This window comes from Danio rerio, chromosome 11, assembly GCF_052040795.2.
Source record: "Danio rerio strain M-AB ecotype USA chromosome 11, GRCz13ab, whole genome shotgun sequence".
NCBI lineage: Eukaryota > Metazoa > Chordata > Actinopteri > Cypriniformes > Danionidae > Danio > Danio rerio.
The window spans coordinates 40,237,049-40,257,464 of record NC_141031.1 but is presented as its reverse complement, the minus strand read 5'-3'; the positions used below and the strand labels follow the sequence as shown (position 1 = coordinate 40,257,464).

At 35.4% G+C, this 20,416-nt stretch overlaps 1 protein-coding gene across 20 annotated transcripts in view; it reads left to right on the top strand.

Annotated features, from left to right (window-relative positions):
* Positions 1 to 20,416, top strand: part of erc2 (ELKS/RAB6-interacting/CAST family member 2) — a 118,780-nt gene that overhangs the window by 74,737 nt on the left and 23,627 nt on the right. For 8 of the 20 annotated variants that reach the window (XM_087274164.1, XM_087274156.1, XM_087274163.1 and 5 more), the window contains 4 exons: positions 2,515 to 2,652; positions 5,791 to 5,931; positions 6,485 to 6,625; positions 12,189 to 12,391. In XM_087274164.1, the coding sequence (XP_087130290.1) occupies positions 2,515 to 2,652; positions 5,791 to 5,931; positions 6,485 to 6,625; positions 12,189 to 12,391 (623 nt within the window). Of the gene's footprint in view, positions 1 to 2,514; positions 2,653 to 5,790; positions 5,932 to 6,484; positions 6,626 to 8,459; positions 8,496 to 12,188; positions 12,974 to 13,860; positions 16,341 to 20,416 lie in introns of those variants that run through there. The other 12 variants (XM_087274162.1, XM_087274160.1, XM_087274158.1 and 9 more) reach the window with 5 other exon arrangements.

Sequence of the window (20,416 nt, the reverse complement as noted above, 5' to 3'; positions counted from 1 at the left end):
CAGTAATACAGTGATATGATTATACAGCTATCCCTTTCAGTAAATGCTGACTTATTGATGTTCCTCATTGTCGGTTCAACCTATTATTTATTTTTTTATTTTGTTGACTTAGAATTTTTCAAATGATGTATGTTGTGCTTCTCACAGGTTTGAAAGATACTTGTGATGGTAGCCAGATTAAAACACACCTTTTACCCATGGCGCTGCTGGACTTTCCCAGTAGTCCCCCAGGTTTAAAGGTCGGTCAGAGGCTTCAAATAAGTTCAAATCAATTTAATGAATCATATGGATAAAGAATACAGAGCCCTGGGTGGCAGAGAACAGCAGCACAGGCGATCTGTGTCAGTTGCGCACTCTCACATTCCTGCTAGATGGAGAAAGCAGCGGAGCCTAAAAGAAAGAGTTGTAACATTTTGCTGATAACAAGTTATCTGAATTTACCTTCTCCGTTGTCAGTTGTCCGCCAACTTATCCAGCACATGTTTTACGCAGCGGATGCCCTTCCAGCTTCAACCCATCTCTGGGAAGCAACCATACACACTCATACACACTCATCCGCTACGGACAATTTATCCTACCCAATTTACCTGTACTGCATGTCTTTGGACTGTGGGGGAAACTTGAGCACCCGCAGAAAACCCACGCGAACGCGGGGAGAACATGCAAACTCCACACAGAAACACCAACTAACCCAACTGAGGCTCGAACCAGCAACCATCTTGCTGTGAGGCGACAGCACTACCTACTGTGACACCGCGTCACCCCTGGTTAACTACATATGACAAACAAAAAATAATATGATTTTTATGAATATTTCATTTATTATGACACTGTAATACACTTTTTCTTTTCAATGGGTTAAAGTTAAATATGTAATATATTAACATCATAATAAATTATACAGCAAATAAGAAATAAATGACAGAAAAAAAAGAATAAAACAGACTCGTTCTCTGGTTATATCTGATTAACCATTTCTAACGGTGCACATATATTTTGCAGCCAGTTTAGATGGTATTTGGTCTTCTCTGAGTATATTGTAAAATTTTTCTGAGTTGTTTAGATTAATCAATGTATTATTCAATGTTTCTCTTGCTTACTCTCGTGGTTGTGTGCAAGCTTTTAGCTGCGAAGCCAAGAGAAAAAGTATAGGCTTAAATAAGAAGGTAATGCAAAAACGCATTCAATTAACAACAATTTTAGAAAGTTGAATCCCAGACATTTTAGGAGATTCACAAACTTTAGCCAGACGTATTCTTAAGTATAAAAAAGGCGCATCTCTGTGGGTCGATGCAGAGCTCATGAGAATGTCTGTGGGAGTGTTGACAGTTCTCGCGCACAAAGAAAATTCAGTATGGAACGTGTCGAGTGAGAGAAGACTGTCCACGGGTTAATCAATCGCAGATATTTGGTTATCTTTTGCAAATACAAAAAAGTGATAATAATAGTAAAAAAAAGTGTCACCAAATATACTTGGGTGGCTGTAAATATACCAGGACAGCCCGCCCAAAAAAAATCTGTGTGTGAGAAGCACTGATGTATGTATGACCAGTGCACCTACAGGTATATTTTATGTTGAAAGGGGTCCTATTATGCCAAATTTCAGCTAACAATACTGCACAGATAATGTTTTAAGACTATTTGAAACTGCCCTCTTTTTCGACTTTGATCCAAATTGTGCTGTTTAGGTGACTTTTGTTTTAAATTCAAATTAAATTGTGCTCCACGCCGTATTTCCAAAAGAGTGCGTAACTACAAATACCTTGGTGTCAACATAGTGGCAGATTTAAAGAATAATTGCTGACAGCTGCTTCTCACTCAGGGCAGTCTATGCTAATGAGCAAAACATGCTTTTGGTATGGTTTTTTTTTTGCCTATGTAACAAAAGTTCAATGGTAGTAAGTTAATTAAATACAGTAGTTTATCATAAAATTTTTAAAAATATTTTATAGTCTCAAACTTATTTTAAATAGCAAAATTCTTGCAACCACACCTGTGTTTGTTTGTATTTACCATATATTAGCAAAATTAAAAAAAATGTATAGTGTGTGCTATCCTAACCATTGTAAGCATTTGTTTATTGTGTCATAGAATAAATCACCTCCTGCATAAACATCACCTCCTTTTGCAAAAGAATCACTCTACAGTCTTTCACAAACGACTTTAGAGAATTTTTCTTTTTTTTTTCTTTTTTTCTAGCACCAAGCTGCTCACAACTTTAGCAATAAAAAGAGTGATTAATGCATAATAATTCCTACAGAAACCACCTTTATCTAGACATTTTATTCACGAATAACCCAATTATTTGAATTGTGAATCAAAAGAGTTCCCAGTACTGGGTTGCGGTTGTAAGGGCATATTCTGGAATTGTTGGAGGTTCATTCTGCTGTGGCGACCCTGATAAATAAGGGACTAAGCTGAAGGAACATAAAACAATCAATCAATCAAAAGGGGACTCCAAACACTGGATGAACAGTTAATCTGCAGTGGATTTATCTTCTTTCTTTCTGTAAGATTGAAAACCTTCAGGAGCAGCTGAGGGATAAAGATAAGCAGCTGGGGAACCTGAAGGACAGAGTGAAGTCTCTACAGACGGACTCCAGCAACACTGACACTGCCCTCGCCACGCTGGAGGAAGCTCTGTCTGAGAAGGTACCACAAACAGCAAACCAAATCCAAGCACTTCAAATCAAAGCTGCGTCTTTTAAACTGATTTAGGTTTCCAGAGCGTTCATTTGGAAAGCTTCTTTAAAGGCGCAGTACACTGTAAAAAAATATCTGTGAGTTAGCAGTTTTCCCTATTTTGTGGTTCATATTTTTATTTTTGTTTTTTTTTCTGTTTATTTATGCATTTGAATTTCACTGTAGGACTTAATCTTTCTTTCAGCAACTTTTAACCTTGAAAAGTTTAAAAAAGTGACTTTTATTGACATTTTTAATAGTTTAATGTGATATATTATTTGGGTTGGTGTTGTATATTACGCTACAAAAACCTTGTAAAAAAACTGGCAGCACATTTTCTGTTATTTTACAGACTTATTATTATATATTTATTATACATTATATTATTTTCAAATGACTAAAATGTCAATAGAAGTCACTTTGTTAAACTGTAAAGTTGACTTTTCGTAATTAAAAGTCGACAGAGCAGAGATTAACATCTCATAAAGCAATTCATAACCATAAATAAACAGAAAACACTTGTGAATCCCAAAATACGGAAACTGTTAATTAGCAGATATTTTTACCAGTATATGTAGGATTGACAGCCTAGTGGTTGAATTGGGTATTGCAGTCCAGATTCAAAATGTTAGTCGTTTTTTTTTTTTTACCCAGCCCCTCCTCCTTAGATTGATGCACATGCCAGTTGCCAGATTGGTGGCATCAACGGACGCAAAACAAAAGTGAAAGCATTCATGCAAGTAGATTACATCTGCATCTGCAAGTGTGATGTTACACGAAGCGGCTTCCGGGTCCCAGCACTCTATCAAACTGTATTGGGAGACTTATTATATGGTAATAATAAATGTTTAGAAAGCGATGTAACACTTTCGAAAATCACGATCGTAATATATTTGTCCATGCCTAATATCCAATGGCCAGAAAATGATTAATTACAATTATTATTATTATTATTTTTTATAAATTCTTAAACTTTTGGTATTTGTGATGCAACAAGCCCAGAGGATGATCACTTAAATGTGTGATATGACTAAACAGTGGTCATAAACAAATATTTTCTTAATTCAAATGAGTAGTGGCTTGGACCCGGAAACACTATTCCATACATCACCGATATGTCACGACTTTACCAGCGGATAGGAACAAAGTCAATGCAAATGCGCGAACATGGGAAAATGGCCACCAGGTTGCGTGAATAAAGCATTTTAGGCGCCTGCATGCATTGAGGCAGCCTTCATGGTTGAAATGAAATACACTGTTTGTTTCTGCCAGGGCAATCCAGGGTGTGGAATTATAATTGGGTAAACTGGCAGTGGGCGGAGTTACACAGACCAAAACAAAGATAGACATGCTGAGCGGAAAGCACATTTTTAAAGAAGAATAACTGACTTTTGCTATGTTTTTCAGATAAACAAGTATGTTCAGCTAGCATGTTTCTTAAAGATCTGCAAACATGTAATGGTATTTTTATGCTTTAGAAGAGTCAATAACTTACTTACAGCACCTTTAAGGTTATATCTGCATAAAATGCTCAACAATTTGCATTGAACAATAATCTGCATGACATTATTCACAGTATTTACGCTGCAGAAATACAGTGTAAAAATTATCTTGGTAGTTTATTCTGTCAAAATGACAATACATTTAGTCTTGTTAATGAATAGATTATCAAAATGGATTGAGGTTATTCTTAAAACAAGGTAAAAAAAAAAAATCTGCCAGTGGGTTCATTCATTTTTCTAATTAACAGATGCTTGTTCTTACTTAAATTTAATAATTTTAATTGATTACTATAAATTGACTTTATTAATGACATAAGGCTGGTTCATACTTCGTGTTGGTCGCATAGACATCACCCTTCAAAAATGTACCTACATGTCGCAACAACATGTAGCACAAGCTCTGTGATTGGTCGGCTTGGTAGCTGTGACGAGTGTGGGCGGTTCTGAGAGCATCGAGCTCGATGGAGCGAGTTTCACAAGTGTTGACTCCCATAAGGGTGCACTAGATGAATGGGTCAAGCCGATCACTTGACGCAGAAGTAAAAATCGACCTTTAGTTTTTTGTTAAAAAAAAAATAAAACTGAATTTGATATATAATTTTGCACCGTAAGGGAATATATCATGATTTAATAATGCTATTTTTATGTAAAATAAGACAAAATAAGGCCACACTTCATTTTGATGGTCCGTTTGTTGAATATACATTGCATCTACATATCAACTACTTCTTTTTAGATTATAAGTAAACTGTTAGGTTGGGGTTAGGGTTAGGGTTAGGGTTAGTGTAAGTTTACATGTACTTGCAAAGTTTCATATAGTCAGTTAAATATCTGTTGAATGTCTGTATCAACAGATATTAAGTAGACAGTCTACTAATACTTAAATGGACCATCAAAATAAAGTGTTACCCAAAATAAACTTGGGAAAACTTTTTTTTTTTGCAATATATGACAACTTACAATGTTTACCAACTCAAATGAAACCCTTGTAGATTTGCCATCTTCATTTTAAATACTAAAACATTTTTACATTAGGATATATTCGATAAATTATTACAAGATTGATTTTTACAAGAAATAACACTCTGAAACAATATTGTCTTTTTCACAGAAAATGTCACAAAAATGTCAAAATTGATAAAATATAACAAGATTTAAACATTGGATTAAAAATAAGTATCATATTGCTTTTTTTTGGATTACAGTGACAAAGATGTATTCTTATTTTAAGCATAAATCACTTATTCAGAAAAGCAAGACTCAATATCTTAAATAATTTTGCATCTAATATAAATGCTAATGGAAAACATTAGTAAGGACTAAATGTATGCTGTCTAATAGCAGCATTCATGTTCACCTACTGTGTTATTTCAGCACACAGTTCTATAAAGTAATTATGCAAATCATTAAACAAGCCAAAAAATCCTTAATTAAACACATCACACTTTCTCAGCATTCACCCCCATTTTAAATAGAATGATCTTCACCAGGATTATTCCGTTTTACTGAATTTACCCTCTAATCTGTGGAGAATGAAGATGTTTAGTACTTATATTGATCAGCCAAGAGAAATATATTTGTTTTTGCTTCCTCATTTGTTTCACAGGAGCGAATTATCGAGCGACTGAAAGAGCAAAGAGAGCGTGAAGACCGAGAGCGAATGGAGGAGCTGGATTCATATAAAAAGGAGAATAAAGATCTGAAAGAGAAGGTGAACACACTGCAGGTGGAGCTGACGGAGAAAGAGGTGCGTTAGTTTCAATTGCTGTAATACCATTGCAATATTAGCAAGACCAGGCTCTTATTTAGAATCTACCATGCATACAGAGATTTTTTTATTACTGTATCCTAATCTAGCTAAAGTCATACATGAAGAAAGCATAAATCAATCTAAGAGGTGGAGTATTTTAGTCATATTATCAAAATCCAGTATAGAGTGCAGTTGATGTCAGAATTATTAGCCCCTCTGTATGTTTCGTTTTCTAATTTCTGTTTAACGGAAAGAAGATTTTTTTCGACACATTTCTAAACATAATAGTTTTAATAACTCATCTCTACTTACTGATTTATTTTATCTTTGCCATGATGACAGCACATAATATTTTACTAGATATTTTTCAAGATACTAGTATTCAGCTTAAAGTGACATTTAAAAGCTTAAAACATTCTAAAAGATACTCACAAAAACACCTTAATCTTAAAACTGTTTTATTCAGAATAAGGTTAGTAACTGGATTACTGTTGTAAACACACTCGTGGTATTTGTGCCCTGACTTTAAGCTTCTTTCTTCTTCCTCCAGTCGAGTCTGATAGATCTGAAGGAACATGCGTCCTCGTTGGCCTCGTCAGGCCTCAAGAAAGACTCCAAACTCAAGTCTCTCGAGATCGCCATCGAACAGAAGAAAGAGGAGTGCAATAAACTGGAGACGCAGTTACAAAAGGTACAGCAAGACTCTCTTTCATGATCAGTTGAGCTTTGCCTACTATAACATTATCAGCTGCAGCAATCTAACAGTTGAATTAGTTGTTGACGGATTATACAAACAGACATTTTGTTATTTATTTTATTATTTACATGTTTATTAAGTAGTTTTGCATACAATAAGACTCATTTTTTATTATTTTTAATGCAGCATTTTAGATTTATTTCCCAGAAATGTCATATTTGTTTACTACCAAAAAAATGTATTTCATTTATTGGGATTATTTTGTTACCTTCTACATTTTTAAAAGGAATTTAAAAAGGTATTTATGATGTTTGTAAAACAAAACAAGAGGAAAACAAGACATACATGCTTAGTAATCATTTATAGTGTTATTTTTATACTTGCTTATTATTTTGATTTAAATAAAAATGTCTAATATATACATGTCTATGCAAAAGAACTGTGCAGTTTTTTCTTGTCTTGATTTCTGAACAGATTAAAGAAACTAAATGAGCCTATGTTAAAATATGAATGAACATCCATTTGTATAGATTTTTATTGAAGGCAGTAACTCACATCAGTTTGTGTTTAAATAAATATAAATAAATGAAATAGAATTATTTTAACTGTCTTTTTTGCTATCATTAATCTGTTAGTATAGTTACATAGTAAACATATTAAATAAACATATACAGTATGTTTTTTTATAAACAAATGTATGCTTGTATACACTATGGGTGCATTGAATTTATCAAAAGTGGTCTCTCTGTATGAACTCTGCTGTTATATGAGCCATCGGTCAGCTTGATCTTGAAGCACTTTAAACCCATATCAGTTAACTCCTAACCGCTGGAATTGCATTCAATGAATTATCCAGTTGTTTCATTGAATGTGTTTTCTGCATCAGACTAATGGTCACTCCTTTAAAAGGAGCCTTTCTGATAAGATGTTGCTGCCTTTGTTTAATTTGTCTAATCTGACCACAGCTCTGTCTCAAAGCCCAGCGAGCCACCAGCCTAAGTAACAAATTATTTTTACTACCAGAGGCTCACAGTTTAGTAAAAATGTCCAAAAATTATATTTGATAAATAAAGGTGCTGCATGTATGATTAATTCCTAATTCATAGTGGTTGAATTAGGTATTGCAGTTCAAATTTAAAATATTGAAGAGGGTTTTTTTCACCTGGCTCCTCCTCTTCAGTCTTGATGCACACATAGGTTGCCAGATTGACAACACCAATAGGAGCAAGTGTGCATGACGACCAAACCTTACACTGTAAACTCATCATCGAATGTTTATTGTTGTAAAATTTGTATTATTTGTCCATTAAAAACCACCTCATGTGGATTTTATATCATTCTGGAGGTTGCAACTGTCACATTTCCGTCCGTTTCCACATACATTGACACAGCCTTCAAAATTAAAATTAATCACACTGTTTTTTCCATCAAGGCAACCTGGGATGTCAAAATATAATTGGTTAAACTAGTAGTGGGCAAAGTCACAGACTAAAACAATGACATAGAACGCACATTTTTAAAGAAGAACAACCAACTTTAACATTGTTTTTCAGATAAACAAGCACTTTTCTTTAATATCTGCTAGCATTTATATGCTTTAGAAGAGTCGAAAACTTACATAAAGCACCTTTAATGCTGTCTAGGTAGGCGACTCGCTCAGATTTGAGACTCAGCAGGCTTCTTCTGTTGCTCTCTGGGTTTTTTTTCTTCTCGACTTTACAATTTAGAAGATTATCATTAACCTGAAAGAAGAGCTAATGATAAAGCTTGTGTCCCTTCATCCTCCTCCTCCTCATCATTTCCCATAATTCCCTCCTTTGCAATGTAGCAGGCAGAGCAGCTGTTCAGTCAAATGAACAACCCCGTAAGTGTCTCTATGATCTGCACCAGCACATGTTGAAAGCATGAGGAAACTATGTTATAGTTACTACTCTTTTAACTTTTTGTTAAAGGTGTGTAAACAATTCGGCTGTGCTGCTTTAGATAGCAGGAGTTGTGATCAATTTTAAGCTTCATCATTAGTGGAATTTTATACTGCAGTCTAAGATTGTGTATTATTTAATTAATTTAAGTGTCATTTTAAGATATGGCTTCTTAATAATCAACATTGCGAACACTAGGTTTTTTTTGTTGCTATTGCTGTTGTTGTGATTGTTTTTGTTGTTGTTGTTGTTGTCTGTTTGAGTTTTGTTTATGGTTATGGTGGCTTGAGAAAGCCAACATACTGTTATATAAACTTATTATTCTTCCGTTTTCGTCTTCTAAGACTATTTTAGGAACGCATCTCCTCCTAGACCATACATACTACAAACACCAAACTAGCTCCAAACCTCTAAACTGTACTGAATTAAGTTGCTATATCTTTTCCAACTGATCTGACTTAGAGTCTTTCGAAAACTGACCCAGAAAATTTGTAAAAGTCCCATTGACTTAACATTGGACCAAACTTTGTGACCTCATAACTTTGCGCCAGACTGTCATACAGACTTACGGTTGGGCTCATTTAACCCAGAATACCAATCTGCCAATTACTGATGACCTTTTAACTTACTAGCCACACCCTAGCAACCACTTACGGCACCCTAGCAACTGTCCCATATACTTCTATTATAAAAAACTGCCATTGACTTTACATTGGGCATAATAATAACATACAAATTCATACTAGAAACATACGATAACACTTTATAATAACTACACACTATGAATCATTTACTAAGCATTAGCATCTAGTGATTTTATTATTTGTTAAGCATTAATAAAATAATTTAAAAAATATTAAATATTATTTGTTTGATATTTACAATTTTACATGTGGCGGTTCAGTCCGCTGTGGTGACCCCTGATTAATAAAGGGACTAAGCTGAAAAGAAAATAATTTTGAAATAAATTTTAAATGTGCAACCTGCTTAATTTTATTATTATTTATTTGCCTTTATATACAAAGGACTAAAAGAAAAACGTTTTACCTAAATTATTGTAAATTAAGTAAAATATATGTATGTATGTATATATATATATATATATATATATATATATATATATATATATATATATATATATATATATATATATATATATATATATATTTTTTTTTTTTTTTTATATATATATATATATATATAAATATATATATAAATATATATATATATATATATATATATATATATATATATATATATATATATATATATATATATATATATATATAGTTTGTTTCTTTGTTTTGTTTTATTTAATTTTATTCTTGAATTCAAATATTTCCCAAGTGATGTTTAACAGGACAAAATTTTTTTTTTTTTTAACTTGCCTAGTTAACCTAAACTATCAAACTTTTAAATTGAAAATTTATTTAAATAATAATAAAAATGTCATTATTAGAAATGTGTTATTAAAACTGTTATGTTTAAAAAGGTGTTGAAAAAATATCCCTGTTAAACACCACTTGGGAAACATAAATTGAATGTCTTTCACGTTAATGTACCATTTGTATTGTATAAATGATATGTAGCAATACCAACCACAAATAGAATGCAAACCAAAATAAAATGACACAACACAATGGATTTCAAAAAGCGCTGTTGTTTCCTCATCCTTCCAATGTTGACTAATTTGTAACTAATTTGTGGAAGTTAATTCCCAGACTTGAACACAGCATTGCAAAGACTCTTACCACTGAACCAAAATCCACCTCTGCATGATGCAACGCATGTTCCCCTGTCCTGTTCAGACCCTCTCATGTCATGTTTTACAATCTGCAGCTTCGATCACTTGCATTGGTAAAATGTTTGGTTTTTGTGACAACATCATTTGGTACTATTAATATTGCTGCATTCTTTTGGTGTTGTATATGATCCACTATGTCAGTTTTGATCAGTTGCGTTGGTAAAATGTGACCAGTTTACTTTTATTTTTGTGTTGTACTGTATGTGTTTCATTGTGCAAACTCTGTGTTTCAGGATGCTTGCAGTGTTTTAATAAGCAAGGCTGCATTTACAGTGTTTAAAACAAATGATGCATCTTCCTCAGTTCTGCAGTAATCGACGTGGGTTTTAAAACCAAATATTTGTATTTAAAGGGATTTTACTCAAAAAATAAAAATTCTGTCGTTGTTTGCTCAACCTTTGCTTGTTTGAAAGCTTTAAGTGTTTCTTCTTCTGAACACAAGGGAAAATATTTTGACAAATATCTTGAAGAAACCTGTAACCCGTGGCCTCCATAGTAACTGTTTTTCCTACACTGTAAAAAAAAACTGGGTTCCACACAATTGATTTGTGTTGGGGCAACTTGAAGGATTTAATTATCTTATTAGTTTAACTAATTTAAGTAGATCGAACACAAAACAATTAAGTTGCCCCCCATATACTTGACGAAAGTCTCGTTATCGATCCCAATTGTAAGTGCAACAAATAATAACTTGACTTCTAATTGATCATTTGGATAAGTGGCAAAAGGTAGATTGTTTTTAATGGATCATCTGTTGACCTGCATCCAAATCATCACAAATACTGCAGGAGACCTACTGGAACCCGAATTGACCCAAGAATCTCACAGAAATCAGTCAAGTTTGGGGAAGAAAAAATAATGGTTTGGGGTTACATTCAGAATGGGGGCGTACGAAAGATCTGCAGAGTGGATAGCAACATCAACAGCCTGAAGTATAAGGACATTTGTGCTGCCCATTACATTACAAACCATAGGAGAGGGCAAATTCTTCAGCAGGATACTACTCCTTCTCATACTTCAGCCTCCACATCAAAGTTCCTGAAAGCAAAGAAGGTCAAGGTGCTCCAGGATTGGCCAGCCCTGTCACCAGACATAAACTATATTGAGGATGTCTAGGGTAAGATAAAGGTGGAGGCATTGAAGATGAATCCAAATAATCTTGATGAAGACACAATATTCATTCTTTTTCCGCTGCTCCTTGAATTTATATTCTATACTGTACATTATTTTTGTTAAGTGCCAAGACTTTTGTCTAAGTGAAGTGACACCTTACTGTCCCATTAAACTTATTTAAAATGATTATATTTTATTTTGGTTATATATGCGTAATCTAGAGGCTTTTGACTTTCATATAAGCCACTTTTTAATACCAAATGATCAACTAGAAGTCAAGTTATTATTTGTTGTTCCTAAAACTTGGATAGGCGACAAGACTTTTATCACGTAGTGTAAAAACCAATAGGAGTTGTCCATAGTATGTCCAACTATGGTTGGTTGAAGTCAGTGGTTACTTGTTTTCAGCTTTCTTCAAAATATCTTCTGTTGTGTTGAACAGAATAATTAAACTCATAAATGTTCGGAAACAGCTGAGGGTGAGTAAATTATAGATAGATTTAATTTTTGGGGTGAATTATCCCTCTATTTAACTTTTGTTGTTGTTGTTGTTTTGCATTAAAAAGCTTGGCTCTTTTGCTTTGTGAAGCGCAAAGCTCCTCTAGGCTGTAGTGCTGGTGTCTGTGTTGGTCTGAGAATGGCATTCAGAGCTGGGAATGTTTCTGCAGCTATTGATTTGATTGATTTTTTGACTGATTTTGTGTCATTGCTCAAACAGAAGGCCCATGAAGTGGAGGTGCAGCAGAGCTCGCGTGGAAACCCTGAGTACGTGGATCGAGTCAAACTTCTGGAAAAAGAGGTTTCCTACTTTAAAGATGAGTCCAGCAAAGCTCAGAATGAAGTGGAGCGGTTACTGGAGATCCTGAGAGAGGTGGAGACCGAGAAAAACGACAAGGATAAGAAGATTCAGGAGTTGGAAAGGTAAGGAAATAAAGACATTTTTTTTAAAAATGCGCAATGCTTTTTATTGTGTGATGTTGTGCATTCCAGTGCTATATAGTGAACACTACCAGTCAAATATTTCGTTGATCTAGACCAGGGGTGTTAAACTCAATTCCTGGAGGGCCGAAGCTCTGCACAGTTTAGTTCCAACCCTGCTCCAACACACTTACCTGTAGGTTTCAAACAAGCCTGAAGGACTCAGTTAGTTTGATCAGGTGTGTTTAATTAGGGTTAGAACTAAACTGTGCAGAGCTGCGGCCCTTTTGGAACTGAGTTTGACACCTGTGATCTAGACTAAATGGCAACCTGGATGAAAAAATCTGTCTGATGTTGCATGGCTGCATTCCTTAGCAATCGCCAACAGTGAATTGGATGAACTGAATTAGCCGTAGTGTATGAGTGTGTGAATATGAGAGTGTATGGGTGTTTCCCTGTACTGGGTTGCGGCTGAAAGGGCATCTGCAACATATGCTGGAATAGTTGGCGGTTCGTTTCGGTGTGGTGGCCCCTGATAATTAAGGGACCAAGCTGAAGGAAAATGAATGAATGAATAATATTACAGTTTTTCTCAGTCGCTTTGGTGCGTTTCTCACAACACTAGTGCATTTCTGCACAACAGTTAATGCATTTTTCAAAATGAAATGTCCTGACACCATTGTTATGAACAAGATAGTCAAATGGCTTTGTCATGTTTTCATTATGAGCTTACTCTGGACATTTTTTCAATGCAAAAAAGTCAGATTTTGGTGACACTTCCTGAAAATGCTCAGGACAGCACTATATACTATTTGCACAGCTGTTTGAAAACAACAGAAAAGTTAGACATCACTGCATTTACTGAGGTATCTGAGTACAACCCACTGAATATGTATGTTTCACATTTTTACTGCATTTGCTCATTGCAATTCTAATTTATTCACAGCATTGTGCAAAAGAATAAACACACCTTTATTTACAACAAACATAAACTCCCTTTGTGTAGAGCTGTGCACAACTGTACACAATATTGCAGTACATATTGGACCTGAACCTGCAACATACACAGGTCTGTAAATAATTCATTAAATTGTTCAATTTTAAAGACATTTTCAGGAAAATAAAGTTAAAAATAAATGTTTTATCAAGTTTGCTTGACCGATTTTGACATGTAGTTTAACATTTTTGTATGTAATGACTCAAGTAATTAAATGAGGACAATTAGTTTTATATGGAATGACTATTCAGCATTTACAAGTTTAGTTAATTTTGACTGACATGACATAAGCAGATGATTATGTTATAAATAGCAGAGAGTTGAATGAAAGCAATTGATGCATGTCCGAAAACATTTGCAATTTGTTGGAAGGAATGAGAAACTGCTACTAGGATGTGCACAGATGACTAATTGTTTTGAGAAATACATGACCTGCTGTGCAAATGTAAATAGTGTTGTGAGAAATGCACCAAAGCGACTGAGAAAAACTGTAAGTAAAGATCATATTCCATGAAGATAATTTGTACATGGGGCTGCACAGTGGCGCAGTGGGTAGCGTTGTCGCCTTACAGCAAGAAAGTTGATGCTTGGAGCTAGGTTGTATCATGGCCTCTGCACAAGTGTTGGAACAGCTGACGGTGGCCATAGCAATGACAAATGGCAGTGGAACGCAAGCTCACAAACGCATTCCTTAAAGCTGTACGCGTCACGTTTTCAACGTGGCTTTAGACGTGATATGAGAGTATAAAGAGTTAACCAGACACAGTACAAGCAGTTACAAGTAGCAAAACGCAATTACATAATAATACATAATGGCAACCACTTTAATCGCACTAATGCCGAGTTCAGACTGCATGATTTTAGCCCTGATTTTGACTCGCCGACAGGTTTTGAGAAATTAAATTGGCAATAAAGGCTGACAATCGGTGCTCGTTCACGTGAGTGACAATCACACAGTGTGAACTATCAACGACGCGATAAAAGAGCATCGCCGATGAGTCGCAGACACCCGTGAGATTTAACATTTGGCATGTTAAATATCTAGAGCTGTCAGCAACTCAGATCATGCCATGTGAATGTGTTCTGATTGAAAATAACATCAGCGATCACCCACAGCCAATGAGAGAGCAGCATCCACTAGTTTGGGCCAGCGGGAGGCTGGGGGAGAAGTTAAAAGCGCTCATTTTAAGTTTATTTGGACCCAAGAAATGGAGGAAAAACTAGTGTAAATTTGGCAGCAGTATTTTGTCTGCTTGACGTGTCATCTGATCAATATCACAATCAGGTCTAAAAGTAAAAAAAAAAAAGTTGAGGAGAGATTGTTAATTCTCTTCAAAAGCCAGGCGAGCAACACAAGTGTCTAAAGCTAAAGCCTTCTTTTTCCATTATGTATTTAAAAACGAAAGATATTTTGCGTGACCTTGCGTTGTTTACATGTCACTATTCATGTTTGCTTGGCTGTGAGACTTAGTTTGGACAAAGTTGTCCGTGATTCTTTCTATTTAAAAGTCATGCAGTGTGAACTGTCCTGTCACCGATCCATCCTACAGTGTAAACACAGCACCGACAGAACGCTAACCCAGATGGTCATGCTGTGTGAAAACATCCGTGACACGACTACTTTAAAAATCGTGCAGTCTGAACTCAGCATTACTTACACTGGTGAAGTGGCAGAAGAAACTGGTCCATAAACTGTCTACTGTAAAGGTTCTGTCAAGCTCTGCAAAGTCCCATATAGTCTTTTCTGATTCTTCCTGTAACAAATGGCCGATGAATCACCCGTTGTAAAGCCTCCTTTCCACTGCACACGACAAGCAACAAGCAACAAGCAACAGACCGGAAGTCATTTATTTTTAAAGGAGAGTAGTCCAGGAGCTGCGTGAAGTTCCGATCTTTCTTTCTCCGTAAAATGAGATGCGAATTGAGCTACGGATCCAATGAAATATTTGAAGACCCGCGAGACCATATGCGACCTGCCGACTGAATGTGATATATTCCAATGTTGTCCATGCTGGTCCGTGTGCGAGAAATGACAAATATTAGTTTTTTGGTTATTTTTTGAATCAGAAAAAGTCAATATATAAAAAACATTTCTATTCATAAATGTATGTGATAAAGTAATATATTTTTTATGTTGTCTCTAATATTTTTTAGTGGTCTATGAGTTTCTAGTATTCATTCAATTCATTCATTCAATCATGGTGAACGCACAGAGATTGCTGGCTCTTGCTTTTGCACTGCTTTATTTCGGACACTGCGAGAACAGCTTCTCTCCCATGGTGCATTTCAGAACTGAAAATTCAGAACCGACTGCCACAAGGGGGTGTATTACGACAGTCGTGTCCAAATGTTGTGTGCAGTGGAAAGGCGGCTTAAGTGTGTAGATTACTGAAGCACTCTTCAGAAAAATGACAGGAACACATCACAGGGCTTGGGCTATAATGCTGAGGTATTTTTGCAAAAGTAAACCACAACCACAGACTCTTCACAACCTCATCTTTGGGTAGGGAATCAACTCTAACTTTCCCTCACACTTCAGAGCACAGCGTCTACGTGACATGATTCCAACACGGCTAAAGACTCATTATGGGCTGATTTCACGCGGCCGCCGTTTTAAACAGCAAAATCGAGGCTGTGGTGGGAAGAAACCTGGAAGTATTGCCTGAGTCACACAGGAATGTTGTGTGCCTGGGTGTATATCTTATCAATGAAGAGAAATCGACACAAATTTATACTTTCACCGCCTTCCGATTAACTCAAATGTCCGTTCTGAATGAATAGTGAAAATAAAAAGGAATATTGGACCTCATTTTCAGCTAAGTTAAGGGAAATGGCATTAGTTATCTAACGTTTTCTTTCCCAAACACACATTTTTGATGCCATTTATCAAACTAAAGTTAATGAACTGATTCTTTCACTATATTAGACATGCCACGATACTGAATTTCGGTACTGAAAAAAAAAGAAGTCTATTACCCGTTAACATTTAAGGCACTGTTGATTGCGTTCTTTTAACAGCGCTGATTTGCCATTGTGTTCACGTGCTCAACAGAAATGCTTGTGATTGGCCGTGAAGGTCGTCAGTTCACCGCACTTCACCGAGCCCAAACACAGACCAGCGATCTGCTAATAATTCGACTGATCTTCACGGCTTTAAACGCTCCAATGTCCGTGTATCTGTGTTTGCACTCGGTGAAGAGCGGTGAGCTGAGGACCTTCACGGCCAATCATAGTCATTTCTGTTGAGCACTGGTGAATACTATGGCTAATCAGAGGCGCTTAAATGGTAACCCTCTTGTTACTGACAACACTAGGGTGTACTACAGAGGACTGCATTGTTTTATCGCTCAACAGGTTACATAGACTGAAGCAGGGAAGCGTCCCCACCGTGTTTACCTGCTGCCATGAACTGAAGCCTAGGCGGACACTTGGACGTATTACTCTGAAAGAGATTGTAATGTTGTTTGATGCCTAATTTGCATTTAATTGATTAAATTAAACTGAACTGAATGATATTAAAGTGATGTTTACACCATATCTGCATTTTGCAATTGTGGCAACAGCTGGGGGGTTGTAGTACACAACATGTTGCTGCAATGTTTACAGTGCTGATCCTATACTTCCGAGTTTGTTCCTACCGCAGCCTCGCTTTAGTGTTTTAAAATGGTCAACCCAGGCTCATTCTGAAAACGTAGTCCAGCGGAATTTCTCGAGACCGCAAAATAAGTCCCGGGAGGTACGTATTTGTGCAGTTTTTGTTTTCGCGAATCCGCGAGAGGCGGCTGTGTGCGCTTTTTCGTATCTCGAACGTCTCTCATGAGAGCCGTTCACGCCCGCGCTGTTCTCGTGTCAACCCACCAGAGGCCGCTGTCTGACTGATCGCATGATTGACTGCGCGACCGGCCAATCGGCTGACCCACCCTTCCCTGAACCCAACCAGTTTTACCGATTGACCCGCCCGCTCACTTCCCTAAACCCGAGCAACAATTTAGAAAAGCCGTCTAGAAAAAAAAAAGCCCTCGTCTGTTTTTTGGTTTTTTTTTTTACCACTTTTTCGGATTTTACCATGTTCTCACCCAGTTATGAACTCGTTCGCTTTATTTTTTGAATTCTGTTTTTGTCTTACCTGATTTCTGGAACCACTCTTCCCCGGACTCAAACCCAGACGCATTTATCAACTCCTCCTCTCTGCATCTGAAGTCCGCCGACGCACACGATGAGCTGACCGAACAAACTGATTGCGGCGAGAAAGCCCTCCACATGGAGGTAAGCGGTCAGCCGGCAAGGGCGAAAGGGAACGGCGTCACACCGCCCCGTAGCGTTTGCTTAAAAAATGAAATGCAGCCATACGTACCTCCCGGGACGTATTTCACCGTTTTCAGAAACGTCCACGGGACTACGTCTTCAGAATGAACTTGGGTTGAAAATGGTGGTCGTGTGAAATAAGCGTATTAAGACGATTCATTTGGAGCACTATGAGTCGACTCTTTTTCTTTTATAGATGAATCAATAGTTTTAAACACGGTGCACTTTCAGATTTAAGCCTTAGCTGGATATTTCACTTAGAGCTGTGCTACACACTGCATGGATGGTCAATTTTCAAAAACCCATTCTAGCAGTTCTTTAATGTGTTTTTTTATTTATTTAACAAAACCTTTTCTGTTATTCAAAATAGTAGTAAGCAGTGAATAAATGTGTCCAAATGTTTGCCTGGTAGTGAAAACTTTGCAATTCAGGAGCATTGAGATGGAAACTACTTCTGCTAACTATGGTACCTACAGTATGCCTACAGTACTGATCTCCAGTTTTGCTGTTATGTTGTGCCTTGACAGCATCCGCTGACAGTTTCTACTGTACCTAATATTTAATTCTGCCAGAGTATAAACATCAAACTGCTGCTGTGAAGGGCTTTTCTGTTACTGACGCAGTACAAAACATGCTGTATTCTCAGAGTGCTCAAAGAGCTGAAATATGATGACCATTGCAAATATTTGTGCTGTTTTCTAAAATCACACATTCATGAGGTCATCAGTTTTCTGTGTTTCTGACATGCTCTGAATATAGATGTGAAGCTTGTGTTTTTTAATGGTTGTGAAATGCCTCTGTTTTCATGCGCTTCTCCTTAAATTACTCTCTGTGTTTGTTCATGAACAAACGCTTTCATATTTGTTTCTTCTTTGTTCTGAATTCTTCTGTTGAGGTGTTGTTCAGGTATTCAGGTTTTACATCATCTTAAATTGCTGTTCACACTAACGTTGCCCGCTTTAAAAGTAGCCATAATAATGATGGTGAACAAAACAAAAGATTAATTATCATGTAATTAACAGTAATTGCATTTGCTTACTATCAGTGATAATTAAGGCATAACCATTTATTATATATAATATAAATGATAATACATTATTATTGATCATATTGAATTAGTATTGTAATATTACATCAAATTAAATTGTTAATCTAATATAAGTGCTGGGCAAAAATTCCAGTTTGATTTGACATAGTTTAAGTGTGTGCTGTTTATGTTTAATAAGTATTTATAAGTGTAGGTTGAGTTCCTCTGGTTCTCCAGCTCTGCTTCTTCTCTTTTGACATGCTTATGCTTTAGTGTTGATGTGCTTTGATTAATCATGTGTGTTTCTGTTCTGTTTTTATACCGTCTCGCCAACTCTTTCTTTCTCTCTTCTGTCTTTCTCTTTTCCTTCACTTCCTTCTGTTTTTTCACGGTCCATTCATTTCTTTGTTCATCCTCATATTCTTCTGTACTGCTTCTCTTTCTTTCTTTCTTTCTTTCTTTCTTTCTTTCTTTCTTTCTTTCTTTCTTTCTTTCTTTCTTTCTTTCTTTCTTTCTTTTTCCATTGTCTTTCTTTCTTTCTTTCTTTCTTTCTTTCTTTCTTTCTTTCTTTCTTTCTTTCTTTTTCCATTGTCTTTCTTTCTTTCTTTCCTTCTTTCTTTCCTTTTTTCTTTTGTCCTTCCTTCTTTTCATACCTTAATATATTTCTTTCTTTATTAATGTTTTTCTTCTTTTCGTTTGTCTTTCCTACTTTTCTTTTCTTATTTTTTTTACTTTCTTTCTCTTTCAATTCTTTTTTTATTCTCTCTTTCTTTTTCTTTCTTTCTTTCTTTCTTTCTTTCTTTTTTTCTTTCTTTCTTTCTTTCTTTCTTTCTTTCTTTCTTTCTTTCTTTCCTTTTTTATTTTGTCCTTCCTTCTTTTCATTCCTTAATATATTTCTTTCTTTATTAATGTTTTTCTTCTTTTCGTTTGTCTTTCCTACTTTTCTTTTCTTATTTCTTTTACTTTCTTTCTCTTTTAATTCTTTTTTTCATTATCTCTTTCTTTTTCTTTTTCTTTCTTTCTTTCTTTCTTTCTTTCTTTTTTTCTTTCTTTCCTTTTTTCTTTTGTCCTTCCTTCTTTTCATTCCTTACTTTTTTCTTTCTTTATTAATGTTTTTCATCTTTTCGTTTGTCTTTCCTACTTTTCTTTTCTTATTTCTTTTACTTTCTTTCTCTTTCAATTCTTTTTTTCATTCTCTCTTTCTTTTTCTTACATTCATTTCTTTCTTTCTTTCTTTCTTTCTTTTTTTGTCCTTCCTTCTTTTCATTCCTTAATTTCTTTCTTTCTTTATTAATGTTTTTCTCTTTTTCGTTTGTCTTTCCTACTTTTCTTATCTTATTTCTTTTACTTTCTTTCTCTTTCAATTCTTTCTTTCATTCTCTCTTTCTTTTTCCTACATTCATTTCTTTCTTTCTTTTTTCTTTCTTTCTTTCTTTCTTTCTTTTTTCTTTCTTTCTTTCTTTTGTTCGTCCTTCTTTCATTATTTCCTTTCTTCCATTTTTCTTTCTTTCTTTTTTTCTTTCTTTATTCTTTCTTTCTTTCTTTCTTTCTTTCTTTCTTCTTTTCTTTATTTCATTTTTTCTTCCTTCATATTTTTCTAATTATCATTCTGTCTATCTGCTGTTCTTTCCATTGTTCTATCATTCGGTTAATCGCTCTATTGTGTCGTTTAATCATTACCTTCTTCCAATCTTCTACC